This window comes from Haemaphysalis longicornis, unplaced genomic scaffold (genome assembly GCF_048455015.1).
Source record: "Haemaphysalis longicornis isolate Haplotype H1 unplaced genomic scaffold, Haemaphysalis longicornis Haplotype H1 scaffold_2, whole genome shotgun sequence".
Taxonomy (NCBI): Eukaryota; Metazoa; Arthropoda; class Arachnida; order Ixodida; family Ixodidae; genus Haemaphysalis; species Haemaphysalis longicornis.
The window spans coordinates 134038041-134056725 of record NW_027526295.1 but is presented as its reverse complement, the minus strand read 5'-3'; the positions used below and the strand labels follow the sequence as shown (position 1 = coordinate 134056725).

The 18685-nt window shown below is 45.7% G+C and overlaps 1 protein-coding gene across 1 annotated transcript in view; it reads right to left on the bottom strand.

Moving 5' to 3' along the window:
* Positions 1-2630: 2630 nt before the first annotated feature.
* Positions 2631-18685, bottom strand: part of LOC144167397 (neprilysin-1-like) — a 69367-nt gene continuing 53312 nt past the window's right edge. Inside the window, exons 14-16 of the mRNA XM_077696668.1 lie at positions 17845-17952; positions 6788-6864; positions 2631-2872 (exon numbers count right to left, since the gene is read on the bottom strand). Of these exons, the coding sequence (XP_077552794.1) occupies positions 2773-2872; positions 6788-6864; positions 17845-17952 (285 nt within the window). The 3' untranslated portion in view covers positions 2631-2772. The remainder of the gene's footprint in view (positions 2873-6787; positions 6865-17844; positions 17953-18685) is intronic.

Here is an 18685-nt window from a genome sequence, read left to right as displayed (position 1 = left end):
GGGGGCCCTGTAGCGCCCTCTGGTTGGCGCTCTTAGCCGGCGCCTTGGCGCCGGCTAGAAAAGACGAGAATAAAGAGACGAGCGGCGCGTGCTTGGTGCGCCAGCACGGCACGGGCAGAGCGATTCCGAAAGCCTGCCACGCTGGTACTTTCTCTCTTGCGCTGCGCTGCGACCCCGCGGTTCTCGACATAACTAATGCTCGCTGCTCCCTTGTGCGGGGCTAATCCGAACCACGTGACATTTGCGCGGAATGTTCGAAAACCATTTGCAACATGCTGGCCGGCAGCGGCGGCACTCTACGAGGTAGCAGCAGGGTAGTGCACGTCGCCCAACGTTCGCTGATAATGTGAATACTTCCTGAGACGCAGCAGAAATGCGCCGTGACCGAGAAGACTGCAGCTCGTGCTGCTCACGGGTTTCTTATTAGGGAGTGTAATAATCGCCAGAACATTTTTTGACGCCCATCCGTGCTTCTGTTTATTTTTCGCAATCATCTGACAACCGCAATAGCGCCGTTGGCGGTCGACTGCACAACTTGCCAAAGAGCATCGGTGGAGGCGAGGGGGAAAATAGTTGTGAAAGAGGTGTCAGCGGTGGTGGGGAGGAGCCCCGGAGCGGCGCCGAGTAAATAGATGGCACCAGACCACGGTGTAAGAATATTCTTACACCGTGCACCAGACTGAAAACAGGGGGGGGGGGGGTCGACATATACTGCTTTGCAGTAAAGAACAGCGAGTAATTGGCTCCAGGCATTGTAGCACGGAAAAGGAGAGGCAAGACACGGTAGCAAGATTTGGGCCGACACTTACCGACTGCTGTCTGGAAAAACACAGGTCGCAAAACAGTGGCGTCGGCCGGAAGAGAAAGGTGCGCCCAGCAATTAATCTGCATCCTTCCCGATTGCAGCGCTAGAGACCGCGAAGGCTGAAATAGTTGCGGCTTAAATACTGCAGCTATTTATGGTGTAGTTTTTACAACAAACACAAAATATGGCGGTGCCGGTGCTGTGCTGTGACACAATAGAGCTCTGATCGCCTCTTCGTGACACCTGTTTCAGTATTTTTGAGAGGGGATGTTTTACCACTAGTTTTAGAAAAGCGCGTCCACCGACATTATAAATGGGAGCAAAGAGAATCATGATAGGAGTTTCATGCGAAGAATAAAAGTGGTCTGTGACCATTCAAAACTGGTTCTAAGATCATGAAGCACAAGTGAGCCATCTTATTGAAAGCAGGTTTCCTATTTTGAAATGCAAAGTGACCCCGACAACGCCAAATCTTGTCGTAAACCACAAATGTAGAGTTCGCGTCGTGGCCTTCTCGGTATTAGGTGGATGGTCTAACAATTTTGTAGGGCACTCCAGGCTTTTTTTGTGGCTTTTAGGAGTTTTCGGTTGAGTCTTAACAAAACCAGCTTTTGTGCGTGGCCAGTCGTGCGTGCCTAATTCGGACGAAAACAAATACGTGAATAGGGGTTCCAAAGTGAAACTGCAGGAATCAGGTTGAGAAATTTTTAGTTACACTATTTCGATCATGAATGACAGCTAATTCGTACCGGCGCCTGTAAATACTAACACGGTTGGGGTTTCACTAACACGGCTGTGAAGTCCTGGGATTTCAGCGTAGAAGCCTCTTACACCTACACGAGCGGAAGGATTGCTGAGCGGGGCGTCCTCACTTTGCAACTGTGCACCAGGTCTGCACTCTATAGCTGCAAGCTTTTCATAAATATAAACTATTGCTTAGCAGCCCTTCGCTTAGCAGTTAAGAAACTGCGGGTTCAACCTAACACGTCTGTATCAAGACTAAAATTGTTTTGAATACCCAATTACACATAATTGATTGATTGATTGATTGATTGATTGATTGATTGATTGATTGATTGATTGATTGATTGATTGATTGATTGATTGATTGATTGATTGATTGATTGATGGATGGATGGATGGATGGATGGATGGATGGATGGATGGATTTATTATGGGGTTTAACGCGGCGACGCTTCGAAGGTGATGAGGCGCACCGTAGTGGAGGGTTCCGGATTAATTTTGACCTCCTGGGGATCTTTAACGTGGGCCGGAATATTGAACACACTGGCGTTTTTGCTTTTCTACTCCGTCAGAAAAGCGGCCGCCGCGACCTGGAATCGAACCCGCGTCGTTGGACTCAGCGCAAAGAATAAATGAACATGCTTCTCTAGAATGGTTTCGACACGAAGAATAAAAGAGCCTGGACGCTTCGTAAACTTCAGTGCCGTGCAGGCTCACGGTAACAGGAGTGGCTGAGCACAAATTTACAGTTATATCTTCTCTCTTTCTTGTCTTTTCTTGTCTTCCGTCTATTTACACCAACTGAAACTCACCCCCGCTTCTGTCTACTGTGTGAAACAGTAACTGGTCACAGGGTAAATAGAAACAGAAGATAGAATATTTAGGCCGATTAGTACTGAGTAACTGGCTCGGAACTAATGCAGTGTACGTTGGCTTCCTTGTTTTGCCCGAACTATGCAGGTGCGTATGCAGGATGACATCTATAGAACGATACCTCTTAAGGTCAAACGTGGAGTCCGCGTTGCCACACATGAGGTATTTTTATTTCACAAAAACGTGGTATTGAAGCCCGTGCGCTTATTATCATGTGTCATTTTAACTGGAGTATTAAACCTATTCAGTCAATGGTTTAGGCCACGCACAAACAGCCTCATTTTCTTTGTGATGCAACGAAGAAACTGGACTCTACAGGATCTAGCAGGCGGGAATCCCTCGAAGCGGCGTCACCAGAACGTGCATCTCACCGTCCGGTTCATCGGGCTGCCTTCAGAGCAATTGAAGGCCGTCGCAAACGATGCCATGTTGCTGAATGGGAGGTTCACCCTGCGAGAGAGTTTGCGATACCCAAAATGAAGTAACCTTGATGTTTTTGACATGCCTCAATGACACAAGCCGGCCACTCATACATGCCTACCACCCCCTATACCATGAGCAGCATTTATTACTTCTACTGTCGAACGCATTGACAGGATCAGACAGTGTGAGGCCAGTGCGTCCTCGTGGCTTCGCCCTAGTTGTTTTCGCATGACTGATATTCTATTGCCTCCAATAACTTCCAAACCTCGCAAGCTCGAATGATGTTGAGGTACTTGTGAAACAGTATTTACGATTTTCTTTCACGTGATCTAAAAAAGCATAATCACAAGAAACAAGAGCCTTGTCATTAGATTGTGCGCCGCAGAAAATAACTAGTCTTTTCCTTCTCCCTATCTAGTGCAGCCGTTTTAGGGGAGAACTGAATTCATTGCAGAAATACTAACTCACCTAAGCGTTCACTAGTATGTAGTGAATGTAGTGAATCATCATTTGCCTTTTGCCTATTTTCATCTTCCCCAAGTTGACACTGACTGATATCAATTCCTCTTTCCCACATCGACAGTCGAACATCGTTTTATAAAGAAGTGTATTCAATTCAAATAAACATACGTACTTTCACAACGATCTCCCAATATCTGTTGGGACAGGGGACGTATATTTTCGCGTTTTGCTTTCTTGCCTTATTTTTTGTTTTCGCGTTTGTTTTTATGACACCTGCTTGCGCCGCCGCTATGAACCGTTGTTTAATGTTAGCGCCAAACTAACTTGCATTCAAAATAAAATCAGTTTGCATGACCTAGTTATCCACTTATGTATTGGTTACAATATTTGTAAGCCTTTTATTTCGCTGGTACATATCGATGTATACCCCCTATGCGAGTAGTTTCGTAAGTTGGGACGACTCTGACATAAAAATACATAATTTTTTCTTTATCCGTGTTATTCCTGTTTTGTTTCTAATATTTAAGCAGTCCGATGTTTTTATGGCCATCTTTTCACGACGGGACGAGATTTTCGGCCTGCATAGCTTACTAAACTTTTGCCTTCGTTATTTGCGAAGTGTCTGAGAATGTCGAAAAAATGTGAAAATGTTGCAATTTTTAGAGGAAATGAGAATATACGAAAATCAGCCTGGAACTGCTTTTCATATATTGGTTTCCAATGTATTTACCTTAATGCATTGGTTTGTTTGCCGTTTGCGTGCAGAAACAAGTGCAATATTTTGATGCGTAGGATATGTTCAGAGACATATGAAAACTCGCTTATGAATATTTAATTATTCACGTGTTTAGCATGACAGTTTTCAAATATCTGAAGTCTCTTTTTAGCACTATATTTATGCGAACAAAGTTTGTCAATGAATGTACCGGATTTCGATATGTAAATGGATGAGTGAAATCCTGAGTACCCATTCTAATGTCGCTAATTTAGAAATAACAAACGCGGTGAGCTTAAACAGGCTTCAAGAAACCGACACCAAGAAACCTTCTGATATGCGTGAAAGTATGCTTCCAAAGGTAAATAATTACCTGTGTGGACATTGAGTGGTCAGTATGGTTGCGGAAGTCAGAATAAGAAGACTTCTAATCCATCTACTCTGAAGAATGTCACGTGAGGGACACAAATGCGCAGCATACCAGCAGAATTTCACCAGCAGTATTTCGTCACAATTGTCTGTCCACAATGTTGCAATTTTTTCCCTTTCGTAGGGAAAGTGTACAATCTATGGGCTTATTTGTAAGGAGAACTCACGCGCGAAATAAAAAACGGCATACATACCACCCGCTATAGCTATTTCGGACGACGCAATTGAAATATTTTCGTTGTGCCCATCTAATCCAATGATTAACTCCCACTTCTTGAACAATCCATCCAGGGATATCTGGTTGTTTTCTTTATCATTGCGTTGGTAATAATGTGGGTGTATAGGCAAAATTATTTCGCGTCAATCCGTTGGCAGAGCGACCAAACAAAAGAAATATCAGGTCTCATTTATTCGTAATTTCATACTGCTCAGAACGGCTCCAGAGGAGCTTCGTATTTTGTTTGCCCACAGAATTTCTATGGGCCCAGGAACTGTTCGGAGCTGCTCTTGGCCGGCAAATAAAAGCAAACACTAAAGTGTGCACGGACAAAGGTTACGTCAGCTGAACAGACGTTGCCATGGAATGCGGTTGCGCTGCGTTCGCTACTCATCCCACATAGTGACCGCTTACCTGACGCGCTCCTCGCACGGCAAATCGAGGTGCCCCGCCACTGCTTGAACGCATTGTAAAATTCAGTGTGCAGTGAGTGCATGACCGCATATACAGTGCCGAAATGCGGAAAGTGGTGGGCAACAAAGGAAGCCACAGACATCGAATGCCACCGGTGCAGCTAGCAAACGTGGCTCCTCGGATGTCTCGGTCATAAAGCAAAGCACGGTTGGCGTGCAGTGCGAGGGGCGTGCGAGAAACGTTGAGATGCTTGCTACCGAAGCCAGAGATAAGCCTCTGCAACCGATCGAGCTCAAGTCTCTAGAAAAAGACACGACGCTCAGGCTTTTCTAAAGATAAACAAAAGGATTTTGCAGTGCTTGTTGACCTTTTAGGCTCAGCTGGCCGTAAGTTAAAGAAAAAGTTTAACACGTGATAGTTACGCGTACGAACAAAAAAGAACCCAATATCCGCATATACATTTTTGATTCTCTGCCTAAATGGCCAGTACGGCGGCCGTGATGCCATTTTTTCATAAATAAGTGACGGCGTAAATGCGCATCACGACCGGCTGCGGGAACAAGGCTGCAACCAGAAAAACAGGAAAAGGCAGTAATGTAGCCCTTCACTTTGCGAAGTGTGGATGCAAGCGCGGATTCGAACAGACACGTGTGCTAAAAAGATATATGGAGCAACACACCAGGGAAATCTTCGAGGGCCACATCGTCCATAGACTAAATGACAATTCCGTCAGCATGGCGTCGATTGACTTGCATAAAACGGAGCACGATTACCTAAGTTACGAATTCTAATCTTTGCGCAAGTGCCTCTTTTTATAAAAAAAGCCCTTAACCTTCGCAGTTTTATGATTTTGTGTGTTTTTGTATTTGTTTCTCAGGGTATATATTCAGCTGCGGCGAAATAAAACTCTTTGTTTCTACTCGGCGCCCAGTCTCGTGTCGCCTCCTCTGTGTCCTGTCCTAGCGCTGTCATCAAACTAAGTATGTATCAACAAGCCCACTGTTTTACACTTTATGACATGTTTTGCCACGCACTGCACAATTTTTTATACAAATAAAGCACCATTCTTCCAGATGTTTAAAGAGAACCAGGTTCCCTATGATATTCGGTAACCGTCCACTAAGGCGTACCATGCAGCTGAGAAGTTGCATTAGCGTATAAAAGCCCCAATTTAAATTTGATGCCTTACAAATGCGAAACAGCGCGCAGTCATTCCTTCTAGTTTTAATTACAATGGCTAGGGAGACGGAAAACACTAACGCGTCACGTGATTTTTTTTGCCATGACTCTTACACGGTGACCTCCTTCACCCAGCTCTTCAAGGATCACGACGTGGCTCTTGGGCGCAGACAAAGTATACCGTTCTGCACAGCCATTTGGGCAAAGTATAAAAGTATGAATTATGAATTAACGTTGTTACTTTTACAACCACCTGTATGACACGTGATGTCAGCATAAAGGACCTTTACAGAAGGCTATTGACGGCAGGAATTTGCCCCATGCAAGAGTCCCGCTACCTGATTTTTAAACGTAACAGCAACCGCGCATAATCCAGGCTTTATGCAGGCTCCAAGTGGGATATATTTCCAAGAGACTGCGGTCAGCCCATAATTCTGCCTGAATAGTGCTGACATCCAATCCCGGCCACAAAACTGAAAACACAAACGCCCGTTCGGAAAAAAACTTAGTCGTAACAATCATGTACCTGTATTTCGGAGGACTTGTGGTGCCATGAAGGATTTCCTTCTTCAAGAAATCTTGCCTTTGGTCCTCACAGAAGCCCTGAGTGAAGAGAAAGGAGACAATGAAAGCTGATTCTTTCTCTCCTTAATTCTTGAACAATTGTACGGAGTACCTCCGTGATTCTTTCTGTACCTGCTGCACCATGACAGAAGCTGTTGGATTCCAGGCATCAGGCAGGTTCCATTAGTGCGAGGGCAGGAACTTTAGCTTATTGCTCTTTGCGGGTTTTTCGGTTCAAACGAAGCCCTTCTCCGTCTCTATTGCACTCGCCGACAGTGGATGAGGGGTTCGCCATATTTTTTGTTCCACTTCAGTTCGTTTTGGCAGTGATCTTGTTAACTTGGGGATGCATCTACTTCATTGCCTGTGCCGACCTGCTCCGTGGAGAAGTGGGCGTAGCGATAGATGCGAGATTTAAAGAAAAATTGGCTCCAATCCACCCTGTAGAGGTGGTTGCACTGCGCAGCTGTAAACGACACCCACAGCAATTACCCATGCGGCGTCGATTGAATTCACACACGTGGAACCCGCTCATTGCTACCACCCATGACGCTTTTCGCGTTCCTTTCTGACTCCTCTCTTGGTGAATTGAACGGAGGTTTGGCAATGCAATTAATATTTCCCGTCTTCTCAGTGCTCGCGCGCCCCCTGCCTAAACAGCGCCAGCGGGAGTTCTTTTTTTTTTTTTTGCTTGCTTTCATGTCGCCCGTGTCGGAACCTAACGGCGCAGTTTGGAACGTGGTGTTTCTGGCGGCCACTTTCAGCGTCTTCCGAAGGATGACGAGGAGGGCGTCACCGCGTCTTTGGCGTCACCTCTCTCACTGCTTACCTCTCACCATTGTTTCATGCGTCACCGCCAAAAAGCGCCCTCCTCTTCCCCAGACACAAACCAAACAACCACGTGTCGCCTCCCTGTACACGTCTGGCCGTAGCTTAGTCGGCAAGACGACGAGCCCTAGCTCCTCTTCTCTACGAGGGCCCGGGTTCGATCCCTGGCTATGGTGGCTAGAAGCAACGGTTACAGCCGCTTTCTGTCCCACTCGTGCGTTTACAGCTTCGGCTAAGTGATTATCACAATTCGAACTGAAATTCGGCATACTGTAACAGTCATCTTAGCGGCCAATTCTTATACAACTTTTCATGCGACTTTTTATAAAACAAGAGTGGAGGCGGTTTTTATAACCATACAGCCTTCCTATATGGCCATGTATCGAGAATTCTCTAACGTTTAGAACTTCACTGTGAACTAATTTGCCACAAGTAAATAAAACTCGAAGTAATGGTGAAGTTGTCCTTGCGGCCAATCGTGATTTTTTTTTTTGCTTTCGGTAAAGTTCCCATAAAACAAGAGCTACAGCCGTTCAAAGGTTGACCGTAGGCGATAAAGTTGGCTTTGCCGCAACGCGTTTTTTGACTCCACGGTGCCCAATACCCAACCTCTAAACCACTTTTTGAAATATCATGGACCATATCCATAAACCGCTTCGATGTAAAAAATTTACACCAGCACGCTGCAGACGCGGCGAAAAACACGAGCCCTCTACGCCGGCGAGGAAGGCGAGGCCAGGCGCGGCAACGGTGGTCTGCTGCTCGAGGCATCTCGGTAACTACGCGCGCGACGCCGCGCGACGGCTTGAAATACCAGCACGCCGCCGAACACGGCGCGGCCGAGCCCATAGAGTTAATACTACTGACTCTAGAGCAAAAGCTGCCCGGCCAGCCCGTGCATTGAAACCGTGCTACACCCGGGCGCTGACATGATGCCACCCTCACAGCGTTGCCCGCTGCCTTTTTGCCTACTAGAGTTGGCGGCAGTAGTCGGTATTCACCTAGTAACCAACGCATTCCATCATGGCAGCCACCGCGCTGTGAGTGCGCCGTGAAAACTTTGCTGTGCAGAAACGTTGTGTGAAGCTTTTCCTGTGGTAGGTAGCGAACTTTTGTGCCATGCTGCCGCATTAGATGCAGTTTTGCATTCTCCGCAACTGAAAAGGGTAGGGCCTAGATTAGCGGGTACTTCGTACGCTCGGAGAGGTAGCTTTTGCGGGTGCGTCAGGGGAGTGTTCGGTCGTCGATTCGGAGTTGAGCGGACGTGTTTTTTCGTTCTCCTGTGCTTCGGAGGGGCTTCATTTCGGCGGCCCGTTGCAAGCGCGGGCCGTTGGACGTCGCCTGGCTTTCGCTCTGCTGGTGTGGGCGGTCGAGTGCCAGCTCCCGCCCCCCACCCAGTACCCGTCTCCAAAGCGGTCGGGACCGCCGCAGACTTCGCTCTTCGTCGCACCATGCTCGCCTCCGCGCTTCAGTGTTCCCTTCGAGGTTTCTCGTCTCCCGGACGCAGCATTACGCCAGCCAACAGTGTTCGTGGTGTGTTGTGTGCGACGGAATCGACCACAGTGGAACTACTCTTCTCTACTCTTTCCTCACCTTTCTAATCTTTACTTTTCTTTCTCCTATCCTATTTCCCTAACTATTCCCGCTTCCGGACTGTGTTAAATGCAGGTGAGCTCCCATGAGAGCTTAATAATATCCCCATTTCATTTATTTTCCTGCTTCCTTTAAAAAGAAATCACTTCCCCCTGATTGCTTTTTTTCCCTGATTTTTTTCCTGGTGGCTTCCCCTGTATTCGCGCATGCGCTGTTTCTGTATATATCATTTTGTGTGTGCTAAAAGAGTTCAGTTGATATGCAGCGCTAGTCCTGTGTAGTCTTTTCTTTGTTGTCCCGTCTGTACAGCGCTATTTTAACATGTTTCACACGCCTCCCCCCCCCCCCCCCCTGTTTGCGTCAGCTGATTGTTTTCGCAATCTATGGAGGTGCCCTTTACAACTACTTGCTTTTCTAGCGAATGGAAGTTCGAACTGGACAACGCTTCCAAGAAATGCATGTAAATGGAAATCGTATTTGTCACTGCACTTTATGCTAAACAAACATGCTTTCTGTGCCTGTTCCTGTGCCTGTCTACGAGGCCCCTGCAGCACGTGTGTCAACTCTTTTCTCCAGTTGAAATGCTTTTAGGTAGTGGCCCTTGCATTAGCTTAGATTCAATAACCGTGAAATACCCAAGCCTAATATTACTAAGTTATGTGCATCAAGAAACTCTCTCAAGAGATTTTCCGTTTTTCTAGGTACGCTTAGAGGATTTGTCATTAATTGTATGCTTGGGGACGTCACACAAGGTACATGATTAATGTTGTCAGGTTACATTAGGTCGCATAATTCTATTTAATAGCAGCTTAAACAAAATCTCGACAAAAGCAAACCAGAGACTAGAAGATATCATGTAGAACGCGCATTTCCATTCTGGGTTTGTGGAACTATAGCTTTCAGTAATTCCAACTACAAATTAAGTAGTGCAAGTGTTCATTAGTCGCTGCAGGGCTCGTTACCTTTTAAAATTTCATGCCTCCTCTCCCAGAATTAAGAAAGAGGAAAATTGTGGGAGGAACTAACTATTTCCAGCAAAGCTATGGCAGGTTTAAAGCCAATAAACAGACAGGGTTAAAAACCAAAAACCTTTTTGAAGAAAAAACAATTTCATGATAAAAAACCTAAGCACTGGAGAAGAGGAGAAGAACGAAATAAACAAATACAAGCACAGGCAGCATAAAAGAGCAAAAAATGAACAAAGCAAATGCAATTCTACGAGGCAGTTAGTCACGAAAGCTTCCACGAAGGAGCAGACACTTCAGGAGAAATTTTAAAAAATTAGAAATTATGTACCCTATTTACATTATGTACACAGAAAATCAGACATATTTCAGTGGTTTTAGACAAGATGGAGCTGAGGCAGCCAAATCAGTTCTTGCCTTGAAGAAGCAGATTGCAGTGATTAAGAGAGAAAAACAGTCACACGTGCTGTAGGGGTGTTACCAGCATGCAGCATTCTTCGTTTGCCCATTTCGTCATTTTGCCTGCTTCTTTTATGCCTATCTTTTTTTCGCCCATGGTGCTGTCTTTGTACTGGCCATTTCCTCGCCATGTTTTTTTTTTCTCACGAATTTTTTATCCTTTATTTTATGCCAGTCCTTTCCTTTCAAGTTTACTGTTCCCATTTCCACATGTAGCACAGCCAGCTGGACAGTTCTTCTTCTTCTTTCCTTGGTTAACCTCCCTAGCTTTCTTCTACAGTTTCTTCCTTTCTTTAAAGTCGCACATTAGGTCATCTTAGCCTTGCTCTTACCATCACAAACTTCCCTAGAGGTCTGGTGGTATTACTGGTGGTGAAATAAAATTTTTTGGATAGGACTTGCTTGTACATATGACCCTCTTGCTTTTGCTGTGTTTATTTTTGCTTCTGATACACGGACTGATGGCATTGCGATTGCCCATTATTTTTGATGAAACTAAGAATGCTGATGACCACAATCTGAATGAGCATTAGCCAGAACTTTCATAATCAGCTACAGCATTACTGGAACCCAGCTTCGGTAATGCAACTTCGTCATCATCCTTGTTGTTGTGAGCACGCTGGATTCTACAAGGTCTGGTGTGGCACCTTTGTGGCCACCGGTTTGATGTTGGCATAAATGAGAAGGCTGTGCTACACATATCGAATTCCTTCGTTCTATCGCGTATCGCATTCGCATATCGCATTCCTTCCTTTTATCTAGTGTATACAGCTGAAGAACGTCTCCAGATGGCCCTGGCTGAACCGATACGTGCAGATGTAACAGTCGCAAATAATAAAATTGAGAGTTCAATTTATTGTCGGCTTTCTTAATGACTGCCATATGCAATGCACATTAAGTGTCTGAATACTCTATATTAGCGATTGATAGTCTCATGCTAGGCAGTCTGATTCACCTGCTATAGTTATGTTTGGCAGCTGTTTCAAAATTAACCACTATGATTGAACTAATGAGCGGCAATAACAATTTATAGGGGCACTGAAATTAATTTACTTTTCAAGGGAGACGTATATCCTTCGTCGACTTCGCCTTGCACAAAATACATGACGGTCTCATCGCGACCTAAGAAAGCGCATATGTGTGTTACCTCAACATGCTTCCTAAGCGGTCTCTGTTTACAGACAGATTTCCGGCCGAACCCGCAGGCATTTCAGGCAAAACCGCCTGCAGGCGGGGTGGTCCTGATCATTGGGCGTGAACAGAAGTGGCCGTTTCCGTTCATTGGTGAAGGCACCCAGGGAAGGACAGAATAATTTTTCTTAACGCCCCACCACACGGGTGCCCATCTCACATGAACGAAGTTTACTCCTCCCCACCTCCTCTGTGCAGGTATATACATGGGCCATATGAGAGCAGAGGTGCAAGCATACGTAATTAAACAACGTCGCTCATCCGCCGAATTTAAGAAATGTGTTATGCAAAGCATCAAATATATTCTCGAAAATTTCAGATTGCGTGTTTCAGCGATCGAAGGAGCATGCACCAATCGCACACACCCATACAGGAGATTTCTGCACCTACATTCGGGATTACCTTTCGGCTTCGCCTTGTCCTCCTCTAGAAAACCACCTTATCGTGCAAATAAAGTTACCATTATTATTATTAGTTGGCAGTTGTTTTATCTCTGACTCAAGTAAAACACCGTTCAGTTAAAGTATAACAGCACCCGTAAACAAGAGCCTAGTTATACGCTAGGCATAGTAAAATGGTTCGTACATTTCTTTGTTTTTAATTTACGAATCATATGCGATTAAAAGGAGCCGATCTGCCCAGACATGTTTCGCGTAACATATGACCGGCTGACGGCGAGTTCAAATCGGCAGCAGCCACTATGGACATGTAGAGAAGGTGTCCTTGAAGATAGGCGGCGGCGGCTTTATTCCGTATCGTCGGCAGTCTTCGCAAGCGTGTCTTCGCAAGCAACGAAGTGACACAGCAGACACTAAGGCGTGTTAGAGTGAACCTTTGTAAATTAGCCCCACACGACTGACGCTCCTCACAATATACCGAAACTGAATTTGGCGCCTCAGCCCGACGTCTTCCTTTTGCTTATAATTTCATTTATTTTTGTTCGTCAAGCATAAATACTTCAAGAAGACTAATAAAAAACATACAAACTCGTAAAGAAACTTAGTTATTGCCATAAAAGTTGCCTAATTTTAGCTTAGGGCCCTAAATTTGTGCCTCATTTTTAAGAAAAATTGTTAGCCATATCTTCAACTACTGATCTGGCAACTACAGCGTGGCATCATGGCGGCTTTCGTGTTTAGACACATTTTTGAGCCAGCTTTACCCGCCTGGCCGAGCCGATGCTGACACCTCCCCTTCTAGCCACTATACCCTGGCGGTGGCAGTAGTTTATTTGTGTAGTCAGGAGGTAGCCAGTAGCCAATAGTAGCCTTGAATGTATGTTTGTGTATACTCAGTAGTAGCCTGGGAGTTTTCTGCTGACGCGGACACACAAATTTCCGTGGTTAGTCAGAAGTATGCTGCGTCGCAGTAAAAATGTGAGCCATTTCCCTTTGTAAAAGTGGATGACCAGCGAAGCTATCGAGTCTGAAGTGTAGCCAGCCTCTATACTATGACGACAAAGTGCAGCGACAAGAGCGGGACTGGCTGCCAGTTACGAGTTGCGGAAGAAATGCCCTCTCCAGATACGGACAATGTGGCGTTGTGATTGGAACAACACCACAAGCAAGTGGAATTTAAAAACGGCATATTTTTCTTGAGGAAGGAATTGCATCCCTGGCTTTAACGAGGAAGCTAAACACGGAAGTTCGTATGAGGGAGACAAAGAAGGGGTGGCGCGAACGCAGACATTGCCGACGCGGTCGTGCAGTGGCAAACCTTTGATCGACCTTTATTATATTGCCGCGAATCATGCAGTGACTTTGTTTATTTATGGTTTGTTTTTACTGCCCGGCTGCGCCCGGTTGTGTTAGCTGTGTCCCAAGCGAAGCGCATGTTCCATTTTTTATTTTTGCCGCACGGGTTATCTCATTCGGATAAGGAGAGCGTTTCGCCATAACGTCACTAGCCCAGAATAATCTTCTTTGATTTACAGTGTCCTGGATGTAAGTCGACGGTCCGAGAAACACTCGCGCCGAAAGACAAAAGCCTGCAGAGCAGACGCCTCGTCATTCGATTTTCCGACACTCGCCTACGCACGTCACTTTGTTGACGGCATGCTTCGCCGCCTGTGTACTTTTGAGTTGTTAGGGGAGCACAAGTTCGCTCTAATAAACTTGTTTTTCCTTCAAAGACGACTGTGTCATCTTTGGCTTTATGACACCTGGTAGAGGGGCGGGGTGCATGCACCCTAAACCCTGTGCAAGTCGCCAAGCAAGCCCCACTCGTACCAGCCGCCGACAGCAAGGCCTCCCACCCGAGCCCGGTCAACTACAGGAGAAAGTGAAGAAGGAAGACGTCGCGACCCGATGTAACGAATTCGCTACGCTGATGAATGAAGGTTTCTTGCCCTTTTTCTGAAAAATCGGCTGCCGAAATACACTAATTTAGAGAATTTCGCCCGCACCGCACTCTCGCGTGCGTTTCCACGTGTGACTGCGGTGTCGGTTAGGTGCTAGGCCTGCCTGTCGGCGTGTAGTCGCGAGTGCCCCGTGATATCTGTGGTTTGGGTTCGTGGATGATTTCTGCTTCCTGAATACGAAAACATTTGTCTTTTCAAGAGAAGTTCGCAATTTTAAATGCCGTGTTCGCCGGAGAGAAAAAGCATGTCCCCGCCCGGTACAGTGTCCCAGCTTGCACATCCCTTCAACAATTTTGACTGCAGAAAAGAGCACGAAGTTCGCGAAAGGCGCACTTTTCAGCATAATTGTTTGGTTCTTGAAACGCGTTAATGCACACAAAAGTATCAAAACACAAAAGTGATACTTAGTTACGTTTCCACTGTTTGTTCCATCATTCTTATCGGTTTGTAAAAAATGTGCCCTAAATTTAAGCGCAAATCGCTCGTTCGTCTAGTTTGTAAGCTCTACCTAATTTTCGTCTGCTTCTGACAGCCTCCGCCAATCGCAGAGCTTAGCTCATGTGACATCATAGGTTCTGTTGCGGGAAATGAGCTGGTGGGTCGCATGACCATTCCCGTTTTTCCTAATTATGTAGCTTATTTGAGCGAAGTTTACGTTAAAAGTGGTGTCAGTATGATTCTAACGAGACAATCTTTTGAATGAACCAAACTTGTGTTTTCTCTTCATGGCTCCTTTAACAGCAAAACGTGAGAATTAAAATAGAAAGTCAATCCTTAGCTGGATTCCTTGCCTTGGTGAACCTTGATCCGTTGACAATGCATTTGTACAGCAAGGCCTGGCAGGGTATCCTGTGACGAAAAGCGCACGTCTCCGTGGTGCAGCACTATCACGAAGAGTACGCGCGCACGATACCTGCCCAAGTCATTCAGGGGTCTTTGCAATTTCAGTCGATCGTCGAAGCACATCGCACGTATTCCAAATCACGCTGCCTCCGAGAGTACTCGTATCCACTCGCATCAAAGTGCCAATAATCCCAAGCACCACGGTGTGTCGTCGAGATGCTTTGAATCCGGACCACTGTTCTTGCTTCTACCACAGCTTTCGTAGCTTCACATGTTGCTGCTGACACTCCCAGGAGACATAAGATGCACGTTTTTACAAAAAAGTTACGCGTAACTTCAACTAGGCACAGCGCCGATGTCAAATGTGGACGGGCCACTCAGCCACGCAGCCACCTACGAATTTTGACCGAAAGACAAAAAGCAGGGAGGAACGAAGTGCTCCCCGGTCGATCACGAGAGCTGCTTACGCGCCGTGACCCCTCCGCACCCCTCTCGATTCTCCGTATTGTGGGCTCCCCCGCCCCGCGAGTGCTGTCGCGCGACTTTCTTCCGAGCGGCCCTGCTGGAGCGAAGGCGGGCGTTTTCTTTCTTTCTACATTTCTTCTTTTTTAACACATCTTGATATTGTAATGGGTTCACTGGCTCCATTTCTTTTTTTTTTTAAACACCGGTAGCGGCGACTGGTTAGCTCGTTTTAAAATCTTGTTTTCACTATTTAAGCTTGATTGGACACATGATTCGCGTTAAAATAAACAGGTTGCTCGCTAAAAAAAATAATACAACAGCACGCAGATGGAGACAATGGGGCTCTAAAAGGCCCAAAAATACATGTCACAATGTGAACTGCAATAATTACACCCCGTCCTCAAAAAGCAAGTCTTGCTTGCGCTTTATGCGTCCGTTTTGCCAACGAGCTGCCCTTATTTCCTGATACTTTCATCAAAGGTTGTCCAAGGTACAATGTATGCAGTTACAACTCACTCAAACAACCCCAGGAATTTCTGAAGGGCTTTATTTATCAATTAGTTTGGTTAGTGGGCTACGCTTAGAAGTTCCAACATTACCGTGATCTGCGATAAGTTGAATTATTAACTGGAAATTTGTAGCAAAGGTTTTTTTCAAACACGACCGGTATGCTAATGGCAGCAATACAACAAACTTTCATTATGACAGACGCCTGCAATGCAATTGAACGACATGATCTTCGCTCGTACGGAGCATTTTTTCCGCGAAGCGCAGGCTAAAAAAGTGGGATTTTGTGGCACCGCACGGGCCGCAAACGCCAAGTTTCGGAGCACCTGCGTCGATCGCGGCGCTGGATTACAGCCAGTCGACCACGTAACCGGCGCGAGGCATTTCTGTGTACAGCCAAGCAGCGGTGCCGTGAGAACGTACTGACCCGTTCGCCCTATCTGAATCCCAGTCTCCAAATGCAACGTCCCCGTGTTATTCGATGTTTTCCAGCAACCTCCCCGCGTTGATGTCTTCCAGCTCGGCGTTTTCCAGTGTATTCCGTTCTTTCCGGCGTATTCCATCGCTCTCCTAATGCTGGAAAACGCGGGGTTTTCCGACAGGGCATTCCTGCGAGCTTTAACTCGAAACCAGCATGTAACGAAAACCTGGATGTAACAATAAAATGCCAATTTTTGTCAACTTAGTTATACCCAGGTTTAACTGTATTTCTTATGTAGTATTTTAGCGCAGAAAGTCTATGAACGAAACGGAGGTTATTGACTCGATGATGGGCTTCATGAAACAAAATCTCAAAAAAAAGACCATCAGATCTTAACAACTTCAAAAAATTGAGGGCGGGTACTCTTTTTTACCTTTCAGCCACACTCGTTCGTAAATTCATGAGGTTCGATATTGTTGCAGGATTACTGAAGAGTGCACATAAACAATCTATTCAAGCAGTAATTCACGTCCCTTGTCACAATGGTCGCAACGATGTGCAAGCTGGGCACCATGACATCGCTTCAATACAGTTAACAATGACAGATAATATAGAGTTTCCGGGTTCGAAAACTACTTATTATTTCCGCATTATGCAGAGACATGAGAGCTTTGCCTATTCAAAGCTACGAGGAATCAAGAAGCAGCTCGCTTCATCGAGCACCTTCTCGCAACTTGTCGATTTTACTGCGAAGGGAACTAACGTGGCAGACAATTAGATATTATCATAGAGAATTCGACGGCCAATCCTCAATGAGACGAAAGAATTTGCGTGGCTTTACAGCACACGGTGGGATATTGCACAAATGTACGCAATCTTTCATTGGCTTAGCGTAACATGTCGTGATACGTATCAGGCTACTCCGAAAGCAGGAACTTTAGCACATTTTTATACACGCATTATTGTTTCGCAGGCAAATGTACCTGTAATTTTATCTGTCAGCAATTTGCGAAACATGCCTAATCAAACTGGGCCGGGAGAACATCCAAGCCTTTGATAAGAAAAAGATAAAAAATTATTGGACAGTTTCCAAGCGCTGCACGCTTAATATATTTCAAATGCGATATTTTTGTTCCGCAAACATCGCACGGAAGTTGCGTTACAATAAACATACCACGCGGTATGCGGCAAGTTCCTCGCGCGGGGGAACGATGCACCGCAGAAAGTGAGCGGGAAGCTCTGTACAGAGAGACGGTACTTCTGACGACGCAGTACTTGCGCGACTTGCGTAGAAAATGTAAAGAACGCACTGCTTAAATGTTTTAAACTCTCCTAGAGTGCTGGTTTTTTGCTTTAGAAGGCGCAGCATTGGGACACTTAAAACGTACCATGGCGTAGGAAATGAAGAATAGCTGATCGGCGGTGAACTTCTCGAGGCCCCCAAATGAAAAACGCTGGCTGCTTACACCCATGTCATAAATGGCCTGTTGAAAAGCCTGCAAAAGAGCACATTCACGCAATGAGAGTGTGAACAAATTGTAGTTGCGGAAGGCGACGGTTCACGTCAGTTCCTCTTTTCAAACCAATGGAGCCCACGAGAAAACCTTTGTTGCATATTTTGTACTTGCTGAAATCATGGATTGATAAGTCTCCTTCGCCTTGGGAAGCGCGAGATTTTTTTCACATACGCCAGTCCATCTTTAGAGTGGGGCCGTTATAGGGTAAATATATCTCCGCTGTAAAGAAGCTCCGAGTTGCACGGATCATTGATAATGCCATCCATGTTCATACATGACCACATGTTGGTGAGTATTTTCTACGCCGTAGTAACGGACTCTAAAAGAAGAAATTTGCGTGATTGCTAACTCAGAAATGGTGTTTGAGGCAGAAAGTATTTGCGGAAGAAGGTCCTGGGAAGAATGTCTACCAAATGGCCATGACGAACAGTATTCCTAATTACGCAGCGACCTTTGCATTTCAATTTGTTTTGCGCCAAAAACAGTTTTTTTGGGGGCTATAATCTGCCTTGACTTTCTGTACGTCAGTGCTTGTTGGGGGGGAGGGAGCATGCCAGGCTGGTTTTCTGGCTTTTTTTTTGTGTCCCCTCTTCAAATGTATTAAAATAAAGGCGTTATGACACGCTTAATTACTAATTTCCGTTTTAGATGGCCGGTTAACTGGCTCGGAGCCAATAAACACCAGCTATTTTCTGTTGGCAGATTGGTTGAT